Genomic DNA, 22476 nt, shown 5'->3' with positions numbered 1-22476 from the left:
TCGTAAAATGTCACATTCTCCTTTAATGTGATTTTTAAAGACGCTTCGCCCAATAAACCATGTCATCGAGTTCGTGTTTTGTTCTAGCGTGATTTTAGGGACAATGTACCTAAGGGCAATTTCACTGTAGGAGCAATAGCGTCAGATGTTTGCCACGTGGTTAAATAAAGACACAATAGGCAGAAATTAACCATATTGAAGAAATACTGGGTATTCTCATAACACAACGCAAGACAATGCCCACAGAGCAAAGAAATGCTGACCATTGGTATTTATAAAAGGAAAACTATCTCTTCTGTGCAAACCTTATCGTTCAGTCTCAGTTGCAAGTAGGTTTTTCCCGCCTTTAATTTTGTAGATATACCGCTATTTGCAAGAAACCTCGCCATGAAACCATGGTATATAGGCTTAGTTTTGCCTATTCCACAAATGGGAAATTCCATGGTGATATCCCGAGCTTGAACACACCATTCAACAACAAAAATGATATTACTATTCGTATTTTTCATGTCGTTGGTGTTATTTATTCGTTAACTCGTCCTGACCTGCTAAGAGGCGCTCTGAATCTCCAAAGTATCGACTGCACTCGACGTTCAGAGTTCCGTGGCACTTCATAGACTATTTTGTCGGCAGACAAGCTTGACAGGTGTCATCGTCAAAGGCACTCCGCTCCCATTGTCTAAATGTCTTGGGTTACTCAATGGACTTTCCGTCCTCCTGCCCATCTTTTTTCTCTCGTATTGTTTAAGAATGGGGTTTTAAACGTTATCTTTAAGGCGTGGCTCTAACCATACGACTGTAAAAATGAATATAACACATCCAATCATAAACAATAATATATAGCTCTTGATCTTCAAATGACATGTCAAAATTGGTATTTACACGTCATTGTGACACGTTACAAACCAATCATGCAATTTTTTATGTTCCTTCAATTTGTGTCGACTACCTTCACTATTTTTATATAATTCAAATATATTTGTCTTCGTCCAAACTTCGTAAACATCCTTGGAAATCGTTAATAGCGTCTTTGTACATTTGACGCCCGGTATGGTGTGTGCCTGTCTTGTATGCCAATCGACTTATAATTGAGATCTTGCTGTTTTAATAAGTTTAAATTTGATTTAATTAACATTTGTGTGAGATAAACTACAACAATGGTAAAACAGTTCCATTCTCGGAATTTTAGTATTGTGTGGACTGGGCATGGATAATTACTGCACCATAATTTATAATGATATTATCAAAAGGAGTTGACGATGCTGTCTTATTATAAGGTAAGCATGGGAACTTACTGGCAAACTTTCTGGTTATGACTCTTCTGTGATTGAGAGAGACAAATACAGAAAGGGAGACAGACAGACAGACAGACAGACTTGTATGCATACCAAGGACAATAGACATTATAACGAAAGTTAATTTTGACAATGACATTCCTTCGCGTTACAGTTGCAAGCAAATTATTGGCAGCAATCTTCCTTAAGGCAACAACAAGAAGTTTCGATAACTCCAGAATTGATACGGACTATCTTATATATAAAACGTAAAAACAAACTTTTTTTTGAAAAAGCGGAATAACAAGTGTACGCGTCCTACCGTTGTCTATCTCGCACTCTCTGTGTTGTATGAAAAAGAGCGAGTATGACATTTTTGTACGATAGAGTCAAGTTACTTCTTTTCTCGGGATCATGGTCTTTTTAATTGTCCTGCTTTCATGAATTTTGAAAAAAGAAAATGTATAATTGGCCTAAAACATATGGTCAACGTACAGTTACATTGGCCCAATACATTAAGAATATTCGTCATAAGAAGATTATACAGTGCACAATCCGAGGCACATTATTATTCTCTTTCGATAATGAGTCATTATAATAAGATTTATGTATTTAAACATTCCCCAATGATACACATTGGGAAAATTGAATATCAATCAAATTTGTTGGAAAGCATTCGACGAGAAATATTGTGAACATATAGTTGCGTTTTTAATTTTTTATGTTTAATCTACTGATAAACGATCACAGCTGCATGAATTGTTGTTTTTGCCACAAAAGTGAAATCTCATTTTGCTTATTTCAGAAAAGGTAATTTTTTAAGCTGAAAACGTGTAGCCAATTTAAAGTGCATTTCATTTACAAATTTCCACGGGCATGCCTGATTCGTGTTGAATGGCATCGTTAAAGACGTGCTAGAGTTAGGGTACAGACTCGTGACGTCGACTTTGACGCGAGAAACGTGCAAACACGCACGGTGTCGCCGTTCTCAAACAACTGGCAAAGCATGAGTCTGAAATTGATCCCATCTACATTGAATTGTCATTCATCGATTGTTCCAAGTTACCTAGTCATGACTGTCTCCATTGCCCGAAAAGGAAAGACATCCGGGCCGGGATGTGGATACTCAACTTTAATTGCGTGAGCATCTCGAAAAACGCTGGAGGCAAAACACAACAGTATAGCAAATGAAACACTGAAGTTTAAGCCATTTGCCTTTGTCGCTTTTTCTTTTGGTAGTCTCAATATAGAACTTATTAGGCAGAGTAGTGATCACAAATTTGTTAATACTTAATGAGTTCTTGCGACACGGTATATGAGCCGCTGGGTCAACCAAATGGCGAGTTAAGAAACGCAATTGACGTCAAATTAACGGATATATTTAGGATATTAACTTTTAAAGTACATTGGGAGGTTTCTCCGAAATGGGTTAGAATAGTATATTTGATTTTCATCAATCGTTGCGAAAGGAAGCTTACGTGCAAATAGTAAATTGGTCGACCTCAATGAAGACATGTTTATGTTATCCTAATTAGGAAGCAAAGCTTTCAAGCGTGGAGGACAAGACCCCGTTTCGTGCCAAAGCAGGAACAGAGCGCCACAGCGATGTAGTTTTCTGAATACAATTTGAACTATTGTCTGATAATACGATTTTTGTCAAAATCTACATAGAATTCCACAAACCAGCAGTACTGTTTTGTAGGTAAAGATAAGTTAATTTTAGGTGCCTGAGTGCAGCGTCGGTAGATTCGCATCCCTAAAATTTTCCACCACAGTAACTTTGTTTATCTTTTCCGTAAATTATTTTAGAAAAATAAAATCTGAAATATAGACATGATTGTCAAATGTATTTCTAAGTAAAGTAAACTTTTTTTTAGTTTAATTTCTACATTGTCGCTAATTTTGCCCATCCATTTAAACATGAACAATTTATTTTAGTAAACCATCCTCTTTCAGCCAAACCACTTGTCAAATGACTGAATACTTGTTCATTTTGTTGATCTGTGCTAAAAAAATCACAACATACAGCAAAACATGTCTTTAATGTGATTTTTTCAGATATCAGTAAAAACACTGAAGGAAGTTTAAGGGTACAAAGTCTGAAATATGACCAACTTCTGCCAGGGAACCACCGTGGTTCCCTGGCCAGAGGTTGGTCATATTTCAGACTTTGCCGCTTTGCCGTGATATCTTCATGCCTGCGGTAATGAAGGAACAGGGAGGGAACGATTAGGAAGCCCCATAAGGTTGCTGGCCTTGGATCTCAAATCACATAGCTGAAAGTCATCACTCACCAACTTTGCTCTAATTGATGACGCTCTTGGTCAAAGCCACTTTTCCAAAGAAAAAGCAACGTGGCAAATACAACGCCTTGTCATGATTGGGAAGTATAATACGCGCAAGAGACACACATTCTTGTAAAAGACACATGTTGAGTGATTGAAGTCTCTTTGATGAAGGCAAATACTTTGTTGCTTCCGTCATTCTGTCAAGTAAGTCAGATCTGGCTTATTGGATTCAAACGGCACAGCTGCATCTTATGTATTTATGGTATTGTTCAAATATCCTCGAAGTAAACAGGCTAATTTACTCCAGTAGATTTCCATTGACTTTCTGTGCTTACTGTACAAAGGCGCAAGCCTCTTATGACTGACCATGATAGATGTTCATAATTAATCTCCCTGTTCATGCTATTTAAGTGACCAATTTGCAACCATACACCGGGGCTTTTTGACAGATACTCAAATTTCGGCGTGAAATGAAGAGCATAGGAAAATAAATCTCTTGTGTTCATGTGGATTATGCAGGCACACAATGCGCTATATGCTGACGAGCTGTTCAGGTAGATTATTTTCTGCGATAATTAGTGTTTATATCTCTGGTTTCTGGTAAAATGTTAGTGGAAGAGTTAAAGTTTCTCTTCAACTTTTCTTCCCATTGAGGTAGAAAGCACTTCGCGGAACAGATACTCAGGCTCTAAAACTTTTACAGCACTTTTTTGTTCTACCTCTTGTTGGAGCTCATTTTGAAGCCGAGGGAGAAAATAAAGATTATACCAGCTTACTTTTGTGAAAATCGATTTTTTTCTTATTTTCCCCATAGAGTTAACGCTAGCAATAGCGGCCATTTTGAATTGCAAGTGTCGGTAAATATTGGGTAACTTGTTCATCTGGTTCAAATTTTTGCACCGTGATCCCTGATTGTTATTCTTGATTTCGAAAGGATGTTTTAAGTTTCCTCAAAGTTTGAGCAAAATTCAAAAGTCTTTCATTTTCGAGTTGTAGTTCGCCTATGGAAACTCGCAGCATCATGAAGGAAATACGGAGAGCAATAGAATCTCACACTCCTAAGGGTTGAGAAAGTATCCCCAACGAGTGTGAGAAATCTGATCCCAGGTCCTTGGTGCGTGAGATTCGGTTCCTCACATGACCACAAAATGCGTTCAATTCATACCGGAAACATTAAATGATTATTTTACGTGTATCAATAACTATCCTACTCACGTATATATTGTTCCATGTCACTAACACGAACTCCGTGGCGAGTTTCACTGTCATCTGATATTTCACTTTGCTCCGGACGAGATATCTGTCAGGAAAAATTGGCGATATGTTTTAAGTGGCCTATGTTCACCTGTTATTGGGAAAATTTGACCGCCTTTTGCGAGTCTGTCACCAAAGACGTACAACATTATCCACAATCGTGACAACGTTGCCGTCTGCCACTGCACTGTGACCTACTAACTTTGTAGTTCCGGTCCCTTAGCTACCAATCGCACCATTGGACTGTATTTTGCGCGCGGAGCAAACTGCCGTTTATTATCCAATCAGAGCTGGTGTAATAATATACCACTTTCATATGAGCGCATTTATACACGGTGTGGGATGATTGCTGAGAGTATGGGATCGACTTTTTCTACACCGTCGATCCAACACTCCCAGTACCCAGGTATGTGAGAAGGCAACTTTTCAGTGAAAAATAATTAAGGTTCTGCAAGGTGTTCATCTTGAGACATACTCTGAGAAATACTCTGAGAAATAATAGTGAAAATAAGCGTGGATATTTTGCTTTTTAGAAGTTAAAGAAGGAAATAGCTTATGGAAGTACCCCTTAAAGCACAGTATAGATAACAAAGAGATCGATAGAATTTGAATTTCAAAAACACATTCAGTTGATAGGTATGACTTTTAATATAGCTACCAGAAATCTCAAAACAGGACAGAGACACCTCACACTTTAGCAGTCCCTGCAATTTCCAAATGGTGATTTTCAGTGTTAATCTGCACCTTTAGCAACAACCGGAAACTCCATCGTGACTTCCTTGTTAAGACAGAAACTGTCTTTGCACGGCAGGTGCGCTTGCCTCTGCCCCATACAATACACACAATTGAATCGTCCACGAATAAGAACCACATAACGAGCTAGGCGTCCGCGCCGCGTCTGCTACTACGCTACTGCCGGTAATCGGAATTGACGAAATAGCGTCAATCAGGAAATATAGATCGTTATCCTCCGAGTACATTGACTAAAAGAGTCTTTACTCGGTGCAATTAATAAAGATTTGGGAAATTACCAGGAAACAAACGTGACATGTTGACAGCTTGCATGGACGTTGGCCGCATTGTAAAAAAAAATTCCTTTTCATAAAATGAGCTAGACTAAAGGCAGCTATTAAGTGTACGAACCTCACGGAGCAGAAAATAGAGAGTATTTTCCTATTATGCGATGTATATAATGTACAAATATTATGAAACTGTAGGCGGTAAACTATATTCAAAGACAACAAATAGTCCAATCGCGATCATAATTTGCACTTTGGGCTGTATGTAATTAAAATATATCCCACCTTTTTGTCTCTGAAATTAAAACCGCCGTATGACGTAACGTCTCGTTGTTTTCAGAGCGAATTCAATGCCCGCCGCCCAGGTTGCTCAGTGCCTGGTGTTCCGTTTCTTGGGTAAATTGGATTGATGTAGATTGCGTGAGAATTGATTTTTATGAATTGAGGAGTGATTTGGATGACACAATAGGGCAAAACAAATCCTGCCGTGACCAATTTACTGTAAGTCGTGACTTTACAAAGAGGAAGGGGACACGCCAAGACTGATCACTTCACTCAAGATTCAATATTTGACTCAATCGGGCCCTTTTCCCCGGATTCTATATGAAGATGAAAACGAAAGATGTTATCCAAACTGATCATTCTCAAATTAAATAAACCCCTATCAAGCCTGCGTTTGTTCAGCAGATAGTGCCACCTTTTGGTGCACAAGAAAAGTGTTTGATGAAGAAATTTTCTCTCACTCCGAATTATTCAAGATTGTGAAATAAATCCGATTTACCATGATATGTCACATCTAAGTAATAAAAGCAGCGACTGTAGCTAGATAAATATTATACTCCGAGTTCATTAAGACTTCAAAGGTTTACAATGAAATTCGATTTGATTTTCCTTTCTGCAAATTAACAAGATGATTTTGCAATTTGGTTAGGCCATGGCTACTGGCTACATGTAATAACGAAAGTAAGCACGCACACTACCATGCGTCGTCCTTCACGAACCGAGATGAGGTGAGGAAACTCAATCGGTCAGTACAAACATGACTTTTTACCGTAGCCAGCGAGTTTTCCTGCCGTTTTTAATCAGTTCCACTCGGCACGGGCCACCATCGTTTTGTCATTGACATTTATCCCTCAACCTTCAAAATGAAATTATTTTGCCGTATACATGTCAGCGAAGGGTCTCCCTTCCCGCTTCCTACTCGACAATGCGCCTTAATCTTTTAAGACCTAAACCGCTATATATAGGGTGGCTCTGGTAGGTTACCAAAAAGTTACGTCTGACAGGCTTAGAGGTAGTCAGATCTTGCCTCCAAACAATGCCGGCAAGTCTAGTAAATTTTGTGTTGTTTTTTAAAAAAAACTTTGTCGAGATTCTTGCTCTACTGAGTTGCCCTAAGTTAATAAAAACAAATATTCTTCTGATACAGAAAGAGGAGATATTTCATCAGATTTAAAAATCGCTGTTCATACTCTTTTTCATAATATTTTTGTAACAAAAACAGAATGGTCCATCCATAACAGCTGATAGATAAATTGGTTTCGGGAAAAGAATACATGTAAGTCTTTTATCTTATAAGCCCCTTTTCGACAAAAAAATCAGAGAAGATTATCTTGGAACATTTCATCGCCATGAGCGGAACAACATGCTTGCTTACCAGTATAGGAGCATAGTTGCCGTAGACAATAGCCCGTTGAGATGTCGGGGGTTGTTAGTATGTAGACGTTAATAATTGTTGCTTGCAAAATTTGAAAATGCTTTTGCATTTTACATAACATGAGACTTTTTCCACATTTCAACACATTTTGGCCAGACACATTTAGCTCACTTTCATGTCGTAGCGATGTCATCTCTGTGCCTGTATGTCAGTCCGTCTGTGTGTGTGTCTGTCTGTCTGTCTGTCTGTCTATCTGTGGACCCGATATCTCAGAAACGGCTCATCAGATCAGAATCAAATCTGGGACACAGATTCTGTTTGAGAATAGCAAGAACTGATTAGTTTTTTAGTATGGTTTGCATATTTCATGCTTATTTGCATAATTAATGATTTCAGGAGAAACAGACATAGATTGAGAATTGGATGAGATTTGCTACAAATGATGATCACACTGTGACAAGGATTTATCCTCCATGAAAGATATAAAGGTTTGACATCAAAGTTAATTGCTAATTTGCAGATTTGATGAAATTTCCTAATTGGGATATCTATCTGAATTGACGCAATCAAATTGACGAAACTTGGTATGTACATTGAAGATACTATGATTTAACACTACTGAAAGTCAATAAGATTTTTACTTCAGCCATTCCTAATTTCCATATTTAATGAGCTTCGGTAATGAGGGTCATATACCTGGATTGACGTAACTAAAGTAGACGAAACTTGCTATGTACGTGGAATATATTATGATACAACATCATTGAAAGTCATTGCGCATTTTCATTTCAGCAATTCATAATTTGCATTATTAATAAACTTTCCTAATAAGGGATATGTACAGGGATTTAATTGTCAAAATTGGCCAAACATGTTATGTGCATTGATGATACCAGGTGAAAACAATATTGAAAGTCATTTCGCATTTTCACGTCAGCCAGTTTATAATTTGCATATCTAATGACCTTTCACAGTTTGGCATATATAACTTGAAAGACTTGACCAAAGGCAATTATACTTGCTATATAAAGTGGTGATTCAATTACAGCAGTCAAAGAAATTGAGAATTTTTATAAATAATTTCAGCTAATTACATATATGTATACTTAATGACCCTTACAATTAATCTGTGACGAATAGTATTCATGACGTTGGAAAACGTGTGGCAAAAGTTTAAATTTACCCAAAAATACAATATATAATGAAACACGTGAGCATTTTCAGTTCATATTTGGTTGAAATATGTTTTAAAATCAGCTTTGTTGCGTTCTTTAAAAACATTTTGTTCTGTAAATTTTTCCCATTTGTGATCCTCCCAAAATGTGATTGTTGACCCCTTAGTAATGGTCGTTGCAGTTTTCCTTTAAAATCGCAATCCTCGGAAACTACCGGAGTACTTGTAAACGATTATTTGAATCTCCCATTTATCTCCTAGAGAACCTTGGAGCCCTTTGTGTGGCCATCAGTCCCTACACGTGGCGTGGCTCAGTTGGAAAACCCGGCATCAACACTGCTGCACAGACCGTGCTTGTTGGCACGACACCGTTCACCAATGCGATCGTCGTGGGCATGATTAATGATACTAATCTGCCATACTGCACGCAAAACACGTTATAATGAACGTGTGTGACTATGCATTCACCTTTGGAGATCACCATATACGCCTATTGAACCACTGTTACTCTCTATGCAGGAGGTGAGATTTGACGTAAATACACGTCAAATACCCAAAAAATCTAACAGTGTGATATCCCTCGACCTAAAAACATCTACCAATGACAAGCCAAACTGCAGTAGTTAAGAGTGAAGCTCGTTGAAAGTGGGTCAAACTTTTACATATCTTGGCGCTGGTAGATTTTGGATTCATATGCGATATGTGTGAGTTTTATATATAAGGACAATGCATGTGTACATATTTGATATCAACGTTTGTTACCGTGGTTACTCGAGAGAAAATGTTTTCAGTGACCCGTGAAAAATTGCTCTAAATATGTATTAGTTTCTTTATTTAGAAGTATAGTTTTGGATGGTCAAAATGGTAAATTAAATAATTAGGTCGTATTAATACATGTATGTGTCATTTTTATGTCGACCGATATCTGTCTGTCTGTCTGTTTACACGATATCTCACAAATTCATGTCAGATTTGATACACAGACACCATATGCTTATGGCAAGAACTGATTAGATTTGACTTAGTGTGGCTTGCACATTTTATGCTTATTTGCATAATTAATGATTTTAGAAAAAAGCAGACATACAATGAGAACGGATACACAAAAATGGATGAGATTTACTACAAACGTTGATCACACAAGCCATGAAAAGACATAAAAGACATACAGGTGACGTGAAAGTGAATTGCTAATTTGCATATTGACGGACTTTCCTAATTAGGGATATCAGAAATGGTTCAATCAAAATTGACGAAACTTGGTATGTATATTTAAGATACTATGTTTTAACATTACTGAAAGTCATAACCCATCTTTACTTCAGCCAATTCCTAATCTGCATATTTAATGAACTTTCCTAACTAGGGTTATATATCTTAATTGCCTTGACCAATATTGACGAAACGTGCTATGTTCATTGGTGATACTATGATACAACATTATTGAAAGTCATTAAGCATTTGTACTCAAGCCAATTCCTAATTTGTATAATTAATAAACTTTCCTAATAAGCGATATATCTGGATTGACTTGATCAACATTGATAAAAAATTGCTCTGTACATCGAAGAAACTATAATGACCAAAATTCGGTTAAAAATTTTAGAACACATAATTAGTTATTTGCATATTAACTAATTTTCCTCATTTGAGACATATCTGGATTTATTTAATCAAAGTTGGCAAAACGTACTCTGTACATTAAAGATACTACAATATAACATTATTGAAGTCATTTAGCATTTTCATTTTAGCTAATTACTAATTTGCGCATTTAGCAAACTTTCCTAATTAATTGATTGACATGACCAAAGTTGAAGAAACTTGCTATATATTGTACATACTATAATATAATATTACCAAAAGTCAGTTTTGATTTTGTCAAAACATCCCATTACAAATTCGCATGCTTAACAAACTTTTCTAATTAGGGATATATCTTGATTGACTTCATCAAAGTCGATGAAACCTTATACGTGGATTGAAGAAATATGATAAAATGTTAATGAAAGTTGTTTAGCATTATTACCTCAGCAAGTTACTAATTTGAATATTTAACTAACTTTCACAATTAGCGATATAAGACTGGAAGGACTCTAAAAAAGTATGTTAAACTTGCAATGCATATTGATCAGACACTTATGATGTATAAATGAAACATATTTCTCATTTTCATGTCAGCTAATTTATAATTTGTATAGCTAATGAGCTTTGACTGTTCGCAAAATATATAGTTTGAGGGACTAGACCAAAGGTAATTTCACTTGCTGTATAAAGTGGTGATACAATGACAGCAATAAAAGAAATAAAATTTAGTATTTTATTTCAGCTAATTACATAGTTATATACTGAATGACCTTTGGAATTAACCTTTGGTTAATATTGTCCATGATGTTGATCGATGTTGATGTTGATGTTGATTGTCCATAATACTTTAAACACGTGGTTTCAAAATGTCGCCACCAAAACAAATATTATCTGTCAAATTTTAACACCACCTAGAAATAGAATGGTACGTCCCAATCATATAAATGAGAGCGTAGAGCTATGAATCCTTTTAGTTCTGTCTGAAGATTACGGAATGCATGAAACTTAAGTAATAGATATTATTACTTTGTACTTAAAGTAATTTGTGTCATTATTTTTTATAGCGCTCTGCTTTTCGCATCGAGCACTGTAATTTCCCACGAAGCCATCTGTATACTTCAGTATACAAACTATAGGTAAGCAACATAAAGTGTACGAAAAAGATGTGTCCATGGGCTTTTAGCAATAGCACACATTTTACGAGTTTCTCCATATGCACTTCACAGACTGAGAGAAAGCCCAGTTTCAATATCGACGTTGCATAACCGTAAAACCTTGACAAGGGCCGGTGTCTGCATAATAGATTCACTATAATTACGTAATGGACAACCAAACAGCTATTCGACAGATATCACAAACCAGAGAAGTGCAAATTACTCGACAAATTTATGTATCATGTTCCTTCAATCTAGTAAAAGATAACATTTTGATACGATTGTAAAACCTGGGGAATACTTAGTTTTCTGAACCATTGTACTAATCAGCATCTTATTATCATTAATCAAACTTCGATTAAATGTCCATTTAATTGTTGGTACTACATGTAACCGTGAGATTTTGTCGAGCCATTAAATTATTTCTAGCTATAATATTGGTTCATTTTTCACAGTTACCAAGAATGTGGACCTATACAAAGCAGAAAACTTATTGATGCATTCTGATATTCTAATTTCCGTTACCTCTTATTATTACGTAACGTTTATTTTCCTGTCTCTAGGGACCTTGCGAGATGAAATACTTCGAGGATATGAGTTGTGTATCGCATATCGATAAGTCAAATTTCGAGCCAAGCTTTCAGTCCGTCTAATTGAATCAGTCTGTATCTCTTAATCACCAGACTCAAGCCCTTTGTATTGGATGGCCTCGAAGCGATATAACCTATTTCTAGGTAATTATCACTCACTCTGGCAACGCGTTTTCATGCTCATCTGACACGGTAACCAAGCAACCACTGGTTACTACTTCAACTTGGTCATGCACAGATACTTGACTGGCATCCGGATTGAAACACCTCCACCGAGAAAGCTTCTCTTTCGCATTTCATGTCGATCTGAATTCATGATTGATTCGAAAATCCACTTGCCGTGCACGACTGAGCATTTATGATTCTACGACCCTCTTGTGAGTGGTGCTAGCCGTTCTAGGCGACGTGACGCTGGCTTCAGGAAAACAAAAAATGAAACTGAAATTGATCGTACAAGAATTTATGAACTCGATAGCCTTGAGGCGAATCTTGAACGCATGTCTCGATTAAGTAAAGTAGGTTTTACCAGTCAGCGAGTTAACGTCGGCGACAACCTTCGTCCCATTATGGTGATTAAGGATTGTAAATCAGTCTAGTTTACGTTTGGCTTTGTTTAGAACGCACCATTCATCAACTGGAGAGAGAGAGAGAGAGAGAGAGAGAGGAGAGAGAGAGAGAGAGAGAGAGAGAGAGAGAGAGAGAGAGAGAGAGAGAGACAGAGAGAGACAGAGAGAGCGAGACAGAGAGAGAGAGAGACTGAGACAGAGACAGACAGACAGACAGACAAAGACTGACAGACAGACAAAGAGAAGCAGAGATATAGAGACAAAGACACTGCTGTAGAACAGCAAGATCAACGGAATGACTGACTTAGTGACAAACATACTCAGACAGATAAGAGACAGATTAACTTAGAGTGACAGACGGAGATAGACATTGACCGACAGACTGATTCACACAGACATTCAGACATATGCACAGGCATAGACAGAGATAGAAGAAGAAAAACTGAAACACAGGAGAGACCGATAGAAAAGAATGGGTAGATCGAGACAGAATTCGTCAGAAGGACCAGTACATCAGATATGCTAGGACACAGAACTAGAGACACAATGAGCTGCTTTGGGAAATAAACATAGATACAGGGACAGAGATACATGCAGACACAATAGCTGTCAGAAACAGACAAATTTCACCAAAAAAAATTGAGAAAGGATAGTTGAGTCAAGAAGCATAATAGGGACAGAACGCATAGGCAGACAAATGCTCAGGTAAGGATTGAAAGCTCAGATTGCAAGAAACGGTTAGATGGCATTGCAGTTGGGGAAGATGGGACGGTACATGTGTGCATGACTACGCTAGTGTGTTGTCTCAGTCACCACAACCGATACACTTACCCTAGTTACCAGGATACTGTGTTTGTCAAATTGCTTTGCATGAGTATTTTGTATCAACTTACATTGTGTTCGCATTTCCTCCCTTGTCACTCAAAACCCTTTCTCTCTCCCCTCCTGAATTAACCTGATACATGTCCCAGCTTTCACTCTTCGAGTAGTTTGACGTTATTAACGTTCCCGCTTTCCTTTCTCCCCAGCTCTTTATTAAAGGACCTTTCCATTACCCCAGGAATGAAACACCTAATACAAATATCCCGTCAAGGCTTTTTTTCCTGTATTCTTGCACACGTCCCTATAGCGCCTTTTGTAATCACACCCCGAACACGCAGCGAGATTTTATTAAAGTAGGAACTCATGGTATTGCTTCTTAAGACCAGGGGGAAACTAATTTGCCAGATTTCTTGTGAGAAAAAAATTAGTGCTGTTTATGAGAACAGTACACTGCGCGGAATTGTACTGGCTGCGTTCAACGTCATAAAGGGAGCATCTTCAGCCGAGCTGCGACAAAAGCTCTCTGAATGCATGCACGCCGCCACCTAAGAAATAGAAGCTTTGATTAACCAAATCCTCAGGTTAATGGTACAGCTCGCTTTAACATTGACTAATAGATCCAAAATGGCATTGTCTGATGTCGACATGGTCCAGGCACGAGAAATCTGCTTTGTACAATGAGTCGACAATCAGAAGCGACTTGACGTATACCTAATAAAACACCTCGTTTTGAGGCTGTTTAGCGACCTTCTTCGCCTTTTACATCGACGGCTTTCAGAAGCCATCAGTCAGTTTTTAGGGGCAGCCGACAAAGCTGCCCGTGGGGAAAAAATGTTCCAAAGAGATTTATTGGCGGGCTAGATGGCGGGCATTTTTTTCTCTTCTATCAGCTTTGTTTCTCATAAGAAGGTTGGGATAATTTCACTCTTTTGGTCAGCGGAAAACTGATAAGAGATATGTTTTCTCCCGCACCTTTGTCGATGTCACAACCACGGTAGAGGAGACTTTTTGTAGAATTAGTGGAAGAGTGTATATATATAGAGATATATATATATATATATATATATATATATATATATATAGATAGATAGATAGATAGATAGATAGATAGATAGATAGATAGATAGATAGATAGATAGATAGATAGATAGATAGATAGATAGATAGATAGATAGATAGATATAGATATGAAAACGTATAGGTGGGAGTGGAACAGTTTCATATCACAGTGAATGGGCAAGTTCGAACAGCTGTCATTTTCTCCAATCCATGTTTTTTTTTCCAAATGCGTATATATTTACATTTTAAAGAGCCTCTGATAGCACTTTCTCTGAATTGACTGGTTAGATGTTCCGAATACTATTTTTTTCTCGACCGGGAATTAATCTCTGTCAAGAATGTCTCAGCTTTACAATACAGTACGCCCTCTCTCCGTGCGCTTCATGATGCCATTTTCAACTTGGGCCTCCACAATCACAACTCTGATGAAGGCAAATTTTTAAAAAATGTGTGTCGGATGGAAAATTTTAAAAAATGTACGTAATTAACTCAAAGATGTAAAAAAGCGACCTCTGTCAGAATTACAAAACGGAGAGTTTGATATTTATGCAGCTGTGATTTCATGTAGTGTCATGTCACTACGTCTTTGCCTTGACGTTTTACAATATTCGCATATACACAGTCGGAAGGTCGGAACAGGCAAACACGCTACTAACGGTGTTCCTGCACATTTACAAAGGATTCACAAGCGGCAACTTATGTCACGCAAGCCGTCCACAACGCTGCAGTTACCCTTCTCCCCCCCCCCCCCATGTTGTCATTTCAAAAGTAAATAATTAAAGCGTGAAATCACCTGGGTAAGATTGCGATTTATTACCCCCGTGCAGGGAGTGGCACTCACGGCGGTAAAATTGATAACGCCCGGAGCCGCAGGCGAGGAGATCAATATCACCGTCATGTGAGTATAACCCCACCCCTCCATGGGCAGGCAACAAATCGTGGTATTGCCCTTGTGTCCTGCGTTTTTAATTTTATTTCAAGGGAACAAACACTTTCGAATCCGAGCCTTTGCATAGAATGTGAGCATGAGTCGCCCTTTGAACCGCTCCTTTTGTAGATCGCCACTTGCAGCTGATGAACTGGGAGAATGTCGTTTTAACAAACATTGTGTACTTACTGACAATTGCTCTGAAGTCCGTCTAATTCTGCACAAGCTAAAAACGCATAACTTTTTGAAGCCATGGCTATATTGCAGACATGCAACAAGTGCACTACACGGCCATCTGTCACGCGCTGAAACGACGCGCAATAATACATGCCAGAACGCCGTAGTGGGCTAAATCAGTGCATGCGACAGGCCATATCACTGTTATATCGCTTTTTGTCCTATATCACTTGAGTGAGTCTCTGCCAGCCACAATAACTGTATATTACGTGAAGTATATTAAAAATTGTATAGTATGTCAGTTCTTCCCTGTTGTGAATTTAAGCGTTTATGTCGTCTGACTAAAGATGTCGTTTTGTTTTTATGAATCCTGTGACATCGCAAGCTATGACTATAGTGAACCATCCACTAATATTGCATTTTGACAACGAAACCACACGAAGCCATGTTTTAGAATACATACAAATGTGCTCTTTCGAGATGTGCTGATGGTACAGTGCTTTTGTTCAGTTCCGTCTATCCTACACTTCGTAAGGGGATAACTATAGAATTTAGAAAACAATTAGTGACAGTCAGACTGGATCGAGCTGATTAAATCTAACCGATTGTCCAGTAGTTGCTTTCCACCAGCATAAGCTGACTGAGATACCTACGTGTGTACACTGTGTGGTTGTTTCATTTTAGGGAAACATATTGTAATCTGTCTGTTAGCAGAGAATTATTATACTGCGCTGGAAAGCGATCGCATGGTCACGTGAAAATTACTCAGAGTGCAAGATGGGAGGTGTATTCGTAGGCATGTATGCAAATTTTATTGATGACCTTTGTTTTGGTATTCAAATTTTCATGCCACTGACTCCTTATCAATTTGGAATATTCATGTAGCCCGCATCTTGAATTGTAAAGAAAAGTATGAGAAACTACGCAAGTCTTTTTAAATTTAATTAGCTAATTCTTTCTTGAAAATGAGCCAATACATGAAAAGTTTGGTTAGCCACCGTTTCCAAGACACAGAAGACGAGAGAGAGAGAGAGAGAGAGAGAGAGAGAGAGAGAGAGAGAGAGAGAGAGAGAGAGAGCATGTAGTAACGATGATTTTTTTACTGTAAATATCACATATAAGCAATTCGCATAACTATTTTCCGTATTCCCCGCCGAGCTTTTGCAGTTATTCGAGGTTGTCCAACTGCCGACAGTGTAAATCTTTGACATTTGCCAGTCAGATATCCCTTTTCCCGCGAAGACGAGAGGTCACTCCAGGAGCTTATTGATCAACGCCAGGACTATTAGCCTTCCACTTATTTCACTTTGTAAAATGGAGTCCATAGGTCGACGTAATTGGGGAAATTACATTTATGAGGAGCGTGTTATTGACAGTATGCTGGAAAGGCCAAGACTTGTGATCGGGGCAGACTGTAATCAAGGTATTGGCCCCTTTGTTTCCCGGAGCAAGATGCGATTTGCTTTTATATAAGACCCTTATCGACTATGTATATTTCAAAGCGTAATATCTAGGTCACTCCATAGAGATTACAGATTTAACGGCGCGCTAAATATCTGCAATATATTATGCTTCTCGCAAACTGCACTGACACCGCCCACACATCGGCAAAGTTATTATTCAGGCTCCACAACCTACATCACTATCCGTTAAAAACATGACAGTTTGAAGCGGTCTGCAATTTTGAAAATAATGTATTTCGATATCTTTAAAAAAAAAACTGTAGCAGCCGTGACAACACTCTTGCGCCCATGCAAGCACCACTATTAGGCGCCACAAAGTGTGTATGACCGACGGGCAAGCCGGGCTGAGTTGACTTCTAGGAAGTATGTTGATGCGAAATAACTTGACCTCTTTACTTGTTGCCCGTATATATATTTTATTTTCAGTCTCATTCCCTTCCCTCTGCAGCACCAGCCAATTTGATCAAGAAAAAAAGTTTTTACATTTTTGCATTCAAAGAACCGCATTTTTTGAGGATGTCAAAAGAAATACAAACACATAGCCGACACGCAAATCGTAAATGCCATCGGTGATTGATTCGAGTCAGTAGCACCGCCATGCAGTTGACTTAGCTTATACATGATAGAAAAGTAATTTTTTGTCCGGTGCGGAGATGCGGAGTTTACGACATTTTGTCATGAGATACCTTATCAGATCTGCAATAACATTTTAGATTAAAACTCCACCGCAAATATCTATTTATAATATTCAATGCCAAGTATTTGATGTCAGTATATTTGCGTTGTGCCAATGGCAGTGACATTGAAAGTATTTATCGCAAGTTCCTTTCAAATGAAACGGCGCAGGCTTCTAGAGAAAGCCGCGAACTACAATTCTGAGAACAGAGAAATCATATCTTCCAAGACCCAGGAGGAAGAATCCAGTCCTTCCCCCCCCCCCCCCAAAAAAAAAAGAAAACGATATTAGGGAGCATTTGCCCTCTGGTTTTCAAGGCGACACAGAAACCCAGTTATCGATTTTTTAGATATTTTGAATCACAATCTATCTATTCTATTTGAAATTGTCTGTAGTAATTGTCGAGTTTCTGTCCTTCGGTATTTGTGTTCGCGCCCTGTAGGCTTCTGTGCGTTTACACCGAAAGCAAATATGTACACAATTGCATTAAGTCATGCACCAACCGACCAAGCATGACTAACGTTCTCCCGCGCAATATGCTGGCTTCAAACAGTAACAAAACGTTCCCATGGTAACAGTGTTTAGTCCGAACACTCTCTAAATAGCTGGTCGACTGTTGTCCCGACCTACTTTCCCATTTCAATCATTTCTAATATCGGTAAAAAAAAAATCAAAATAGCACAGATATTTCTGCTTTATTTTCGTTGCGTACGGCGAGGGTTGTGATCATCAAACAGAAAAAATACGAAACAGCTACTCGGTGTGTTGTCAACCGCCGCAAATAAAACGCTAATCCACGCTCTTATATTCTTCCGTATATGCTATGTGATCTTTGCTATAAAAATACGCATTTGCTGGATTGACACAAAAATATCTCACCAAAATGTAAAAAACACTTTAAGTTGGAGGTCGGGGCAATGATTCTTACATCGAGCTGAACTACTTTCAGTGGGAAAAAAAGTTACAAACATACTTTGGGTTTTCGACAATCGCATGTGGAATTCCTTTGAACTTCATCTTGTATGCACGTTACATTTCATTGTGTCGAAACAAGTATACACGGAAAGGAAAAAGCCTTCATCACTTACAATCAAATCAACACGACAAAAATTTATGCATGAATCCTGTGCTATTCTTAAATATTTCGAGAGAATAGTACCATAGAAAATATATTATGGTACATAATTAGAATTATTTGACATGCGTACAATGAATAAAGGAAACCCATATTATGTCTTCTGAAAGAGAAAGTAAACAAACACCCATTCTCATTTAGTAATATCGATCTCAGGAAATGTAGCATGCGTATATCGATGTGTTCATATTGTGATATGAGAGATTCCGGATAAATATTAAAGTCACCGTCAACTCACCGTCAACGCCTGAATGACTTGTGTCATCTATTTTTGCATGGAAATTCATCTGTTTTCGGTAGCTGATTACTGTCAATTAGACATTTGATCTCAACACACTAGATTTTTGCAGCTTAAATTTTCGGATGCAGCACTACAGCCTTCATCAGGATCTCAATATCTTGACCTTTCGGACACGTGACGTCAAACTCGGATCATAGACTTTTGGTAATTTATCCTTTCACTGTTCTGCTAATGACGGTTGTAGTGCTGCAACCGAAAATTCAGCGACAAAATCTAGTGTGCTGAGATTAAAAGTTTAATTGACAATAACTCATGTTCTCTGTGAACTAGTTACAACTATTTAATCTGCTGGCCCTTTGTATATCTGCCGATGAACCAATTCACCAACAAACTGGCGTTCATATTTATACAGATACAGATTGGCAAAAAACGGCGCTGCATCTATACCAATTGGGATACCAATAATTTCTACACTAGTAACTTGTTACCAACCTGGAATTAGATTTCAACTATGAGATGTTGAAAAGAGAGAGAGAGAGAGAGAGAGAGAGAGAGAGAGAGAGAGAGAGAGAGAGAGAGGGGCACGTAAAACGTTACCAACAGAACTGGCATTTTATTTTTATTGAAGAAGTAGTCATCCGACATTGCTACGCTGAAAGGCATGTACAGGATATATACACCCAAAAATATAGCAATATAACATTATACAGTTTTGATTAGGTATTGTTGGACTTCCGTAAGTAAACCTTACCTTATCATGCGTAGTTTTCAAAACAATATAAACCTATGTTCAAATCTTGCGCATACAATATTTACAATTGTGCGACTGTCGACCCTATTGAATAATAAAGTTGGCGGTATACATTAATTTTGTATCATCGACCAACCTGTCATGAACGGTCCGGTAATCGGCTGTTTAAATTTGTTGGAGGTCGTGCAAAGTATATCGTGAGCAGAATGAATCGTAATCCGAGAATGGATCACTGCTCGTCAACATTGCGTGCAACAGGTTACATATTTCACTGCAAAATTTTCGGAGAGTTGTGTAAGTGTAATTATCGAGCAGTATCACTGCAACCATTACTGTCCCAACGTTCGTTCGTTTTTCTTTTTATCTAACTATTATTAAAAATTGCTTGTCGTTTGTCCTCGGTTACAGAGCCATTATTCTTTAATCTCTTTCGACTGTCACGATATAATCCATTGTAAATGTAACTGATGGATAATTTATCTCACTGTCGTCATAGTTGACGTCCATATACTTGTCTCTAATATATTCTGTAACTGTAAATGTATAAGGGGGTGGTAGTGAATGTGATAGCGATGGGGACAATGATGATGGTGACGATCATGATGATCACGATGATGATTATGACGATGATGGTGCGGATGGTAGTGTTGTTGTTGTTGTTGTTGTTGTTGTTGTTGTTGTTGTTGTTGTTGATGATGATGATGATGATGATGATGATGATGATGATGATGGTGGTGGTGATGATGATGATGATGATGATGATGATGATGATGATGATGATGATGATGATGATGATGATGATGATGATGATGATGATGATGATGATGGTGATGATGATGATGATGTGGTGGTGGTGGTTGTGATAATGAGGAGGAGGGGGAGGAGGAGGAGAGGGGGACGACAAGGTGATGGTGTTGTAACGATGGATGGCATTGGTAATTGTTGTTAAATGGTTGTGGTTAAATGAAAATTAATTAATCAGTAATTTTGGATTGTGACGGTAGGGTTTGTGTTCTGGAAATTGTTGCGCGGTCCGAAGTAAAAAGTGTACCGAATATACATATATATCACATGTTCAAGTAAATATTTCTCACAATTTCCGTTTCAGGGTCTGTGTTTTCACTCATACTAATCATTGACGACAACAAATGCGGGTTTTTTCTGCCTTCCGCAGGCAAACATCTTGGCCGCTTCTTCGCGGAAGTCTTTTAACTTGGCGGCATAAATGAACGGGTTTATGCACATGTTGCAGCAGACAGACACGACGGTGTACTGGAAGAAGACGCCGTTGATCTCTATGCTGCTGATGCCAACGTTGAAGAAGAAGTAGTAGATCTGGTTCGGAGACCAACATATGATGTACATGACGACGACGATGAGAAGCGTCATGATCACGTTCTTCTCGGTGCGGGAGAGCTGCTGCGGTTGGTTGCCCGTCCTTTGGTCGCCCATGCTGATCTCATCGCCGGGTTTCACTCGGCCCTGGCGTCGCACCACGCGCAGTATGGCGATGTAGGAGAAGACCATGATGAACAGCGGGATGAGGTACTGGAAAATCAGAACCACAGTGCCGAGGATGGTGAGAAAGTCGTAGTACACGGTCAGGCAGCCTCCCCTCCCGTCGCTGGCGTGGACCAGGGCCCAGTGCAGCTCGTAGGTGAAACAGAAAGGCCAGACGACCACGGCCATGATCTTTGCCTTGCGAGGGGTGAACTTGGTGTGGTGGATTATTGGGTGTACGATGGCGAAATAGCGCTCCAAAGTGAGCCCCACCAAGTTGAAGGTGGAGCCCAGAAAGCACGCCCACATCGGGTACTTGCTCGACACCCACAGCTTACACAGCAAGTCGCCGCCGGTGCCGGGCGGTACGTAGGTGATGACAATCAGATTGTTGACTATGAGCAGCACAGAGCTGACAAAATCGATGAGGGACTGGTTGAGAATGAAAATATTTGTGCTGTTCAGTCCCTGAGAGCTGGCGTAACTCTTGCGCAAGAAGACCGTGATGACAAGAGCGTTTCCCACCGTACCGATGACACCGATGATGCCGAAGCACACCTTCATCGCCAGTGGATCATGTAAAGGTTCGGGACATACGGCTCTTCAGTCGTTGTATTGTAATGAGTATCGTTCCCGTATGTGCTGTTCAGACTTGCCTCGGTAGAATTCTCCATATTTTTTTGTCGACGTCACTCGAACGCAGAGATATAATGTCGGTTGTTCGCACGGGGGACTCACTGTCTATTTTCAAGCACTGCCTTCGGATCGTGACTGCGTTACCAGTGCCGATGACGACTCAATACCGACGAGGAATCCTACAGTATGCTGTCATCCTCGTGGACGACAGTCCGGCCTGCAGCCAAAACACAACCAAAATAAAAGAAACATTAACGATAATACATTCGTGTATTGCCATTTTACAAATATAGTGTACAGCATCTGGCTACGTCTGGATCGCAAACAAAAACACTCCGTGCACCATACTGGCTTCCGTAAGAGTATATCGCTGCGGGATTTAATTCCAACAGAACAAAATATGAATGCATCATCACGCACGCTGTCAAATATGCGCCAAATGACTACATAAACGAACTTTTTGGATTTCTGAATAAGCTTGCAATTATCTTTGCGCGATGGTACCAAGGTCGCTTTCTGCATCAC

The 22476-nt window shown here is 38.9% G+C and overlaps 1 protein-coding gene across 1 annotated transcript; it reads right to left on the bottom strand.

Annotated features, from left to right (window-relative positions):
• Window positions 1-20943: 20943 nt before the first annotated feature.
• On the bottom strand, window positions 20944-21879 carry LOC139138032 (galanin receptor 2b-like). Its single transcript, XM_070706253.1, has one exon. It carries the CDS (start codon window positions 21877-21879, stop codon window positions 20944-20946), a length of 936 nt encoding a protein of 311 aa, XP_070562354.1.
• Between the last annotated feature and the right edge of the window lie 597 nt (window positions 21880-22476).

This window comes from Ptychodera flava, chromosome 8, assembly GCF_041260155.1.
Source record: "Ptychodera flava strain L36383 chromosome 8, AS_Pfla_20210202, whole genome shotgun sequence".
NCBI lineage: Eukaryota > Metazoa > Hemichordata > Enteropneusta > Ptychoderidae > Ptychodera > Ptychodera flava.
This window is presented reverse-complemented; position numbering and strand designations above follow the sequence as displayed.

What these genes read in the sequence shown, in the direction of transcription:
- LOC139138032 (XM_070706253.1), bottom strand. Translation starts at nt 21,879, where the DNA reads ATGAAGGTGTGCTTCGGCATCATCGGTGTCATCGGTACGGTGGGAAAC.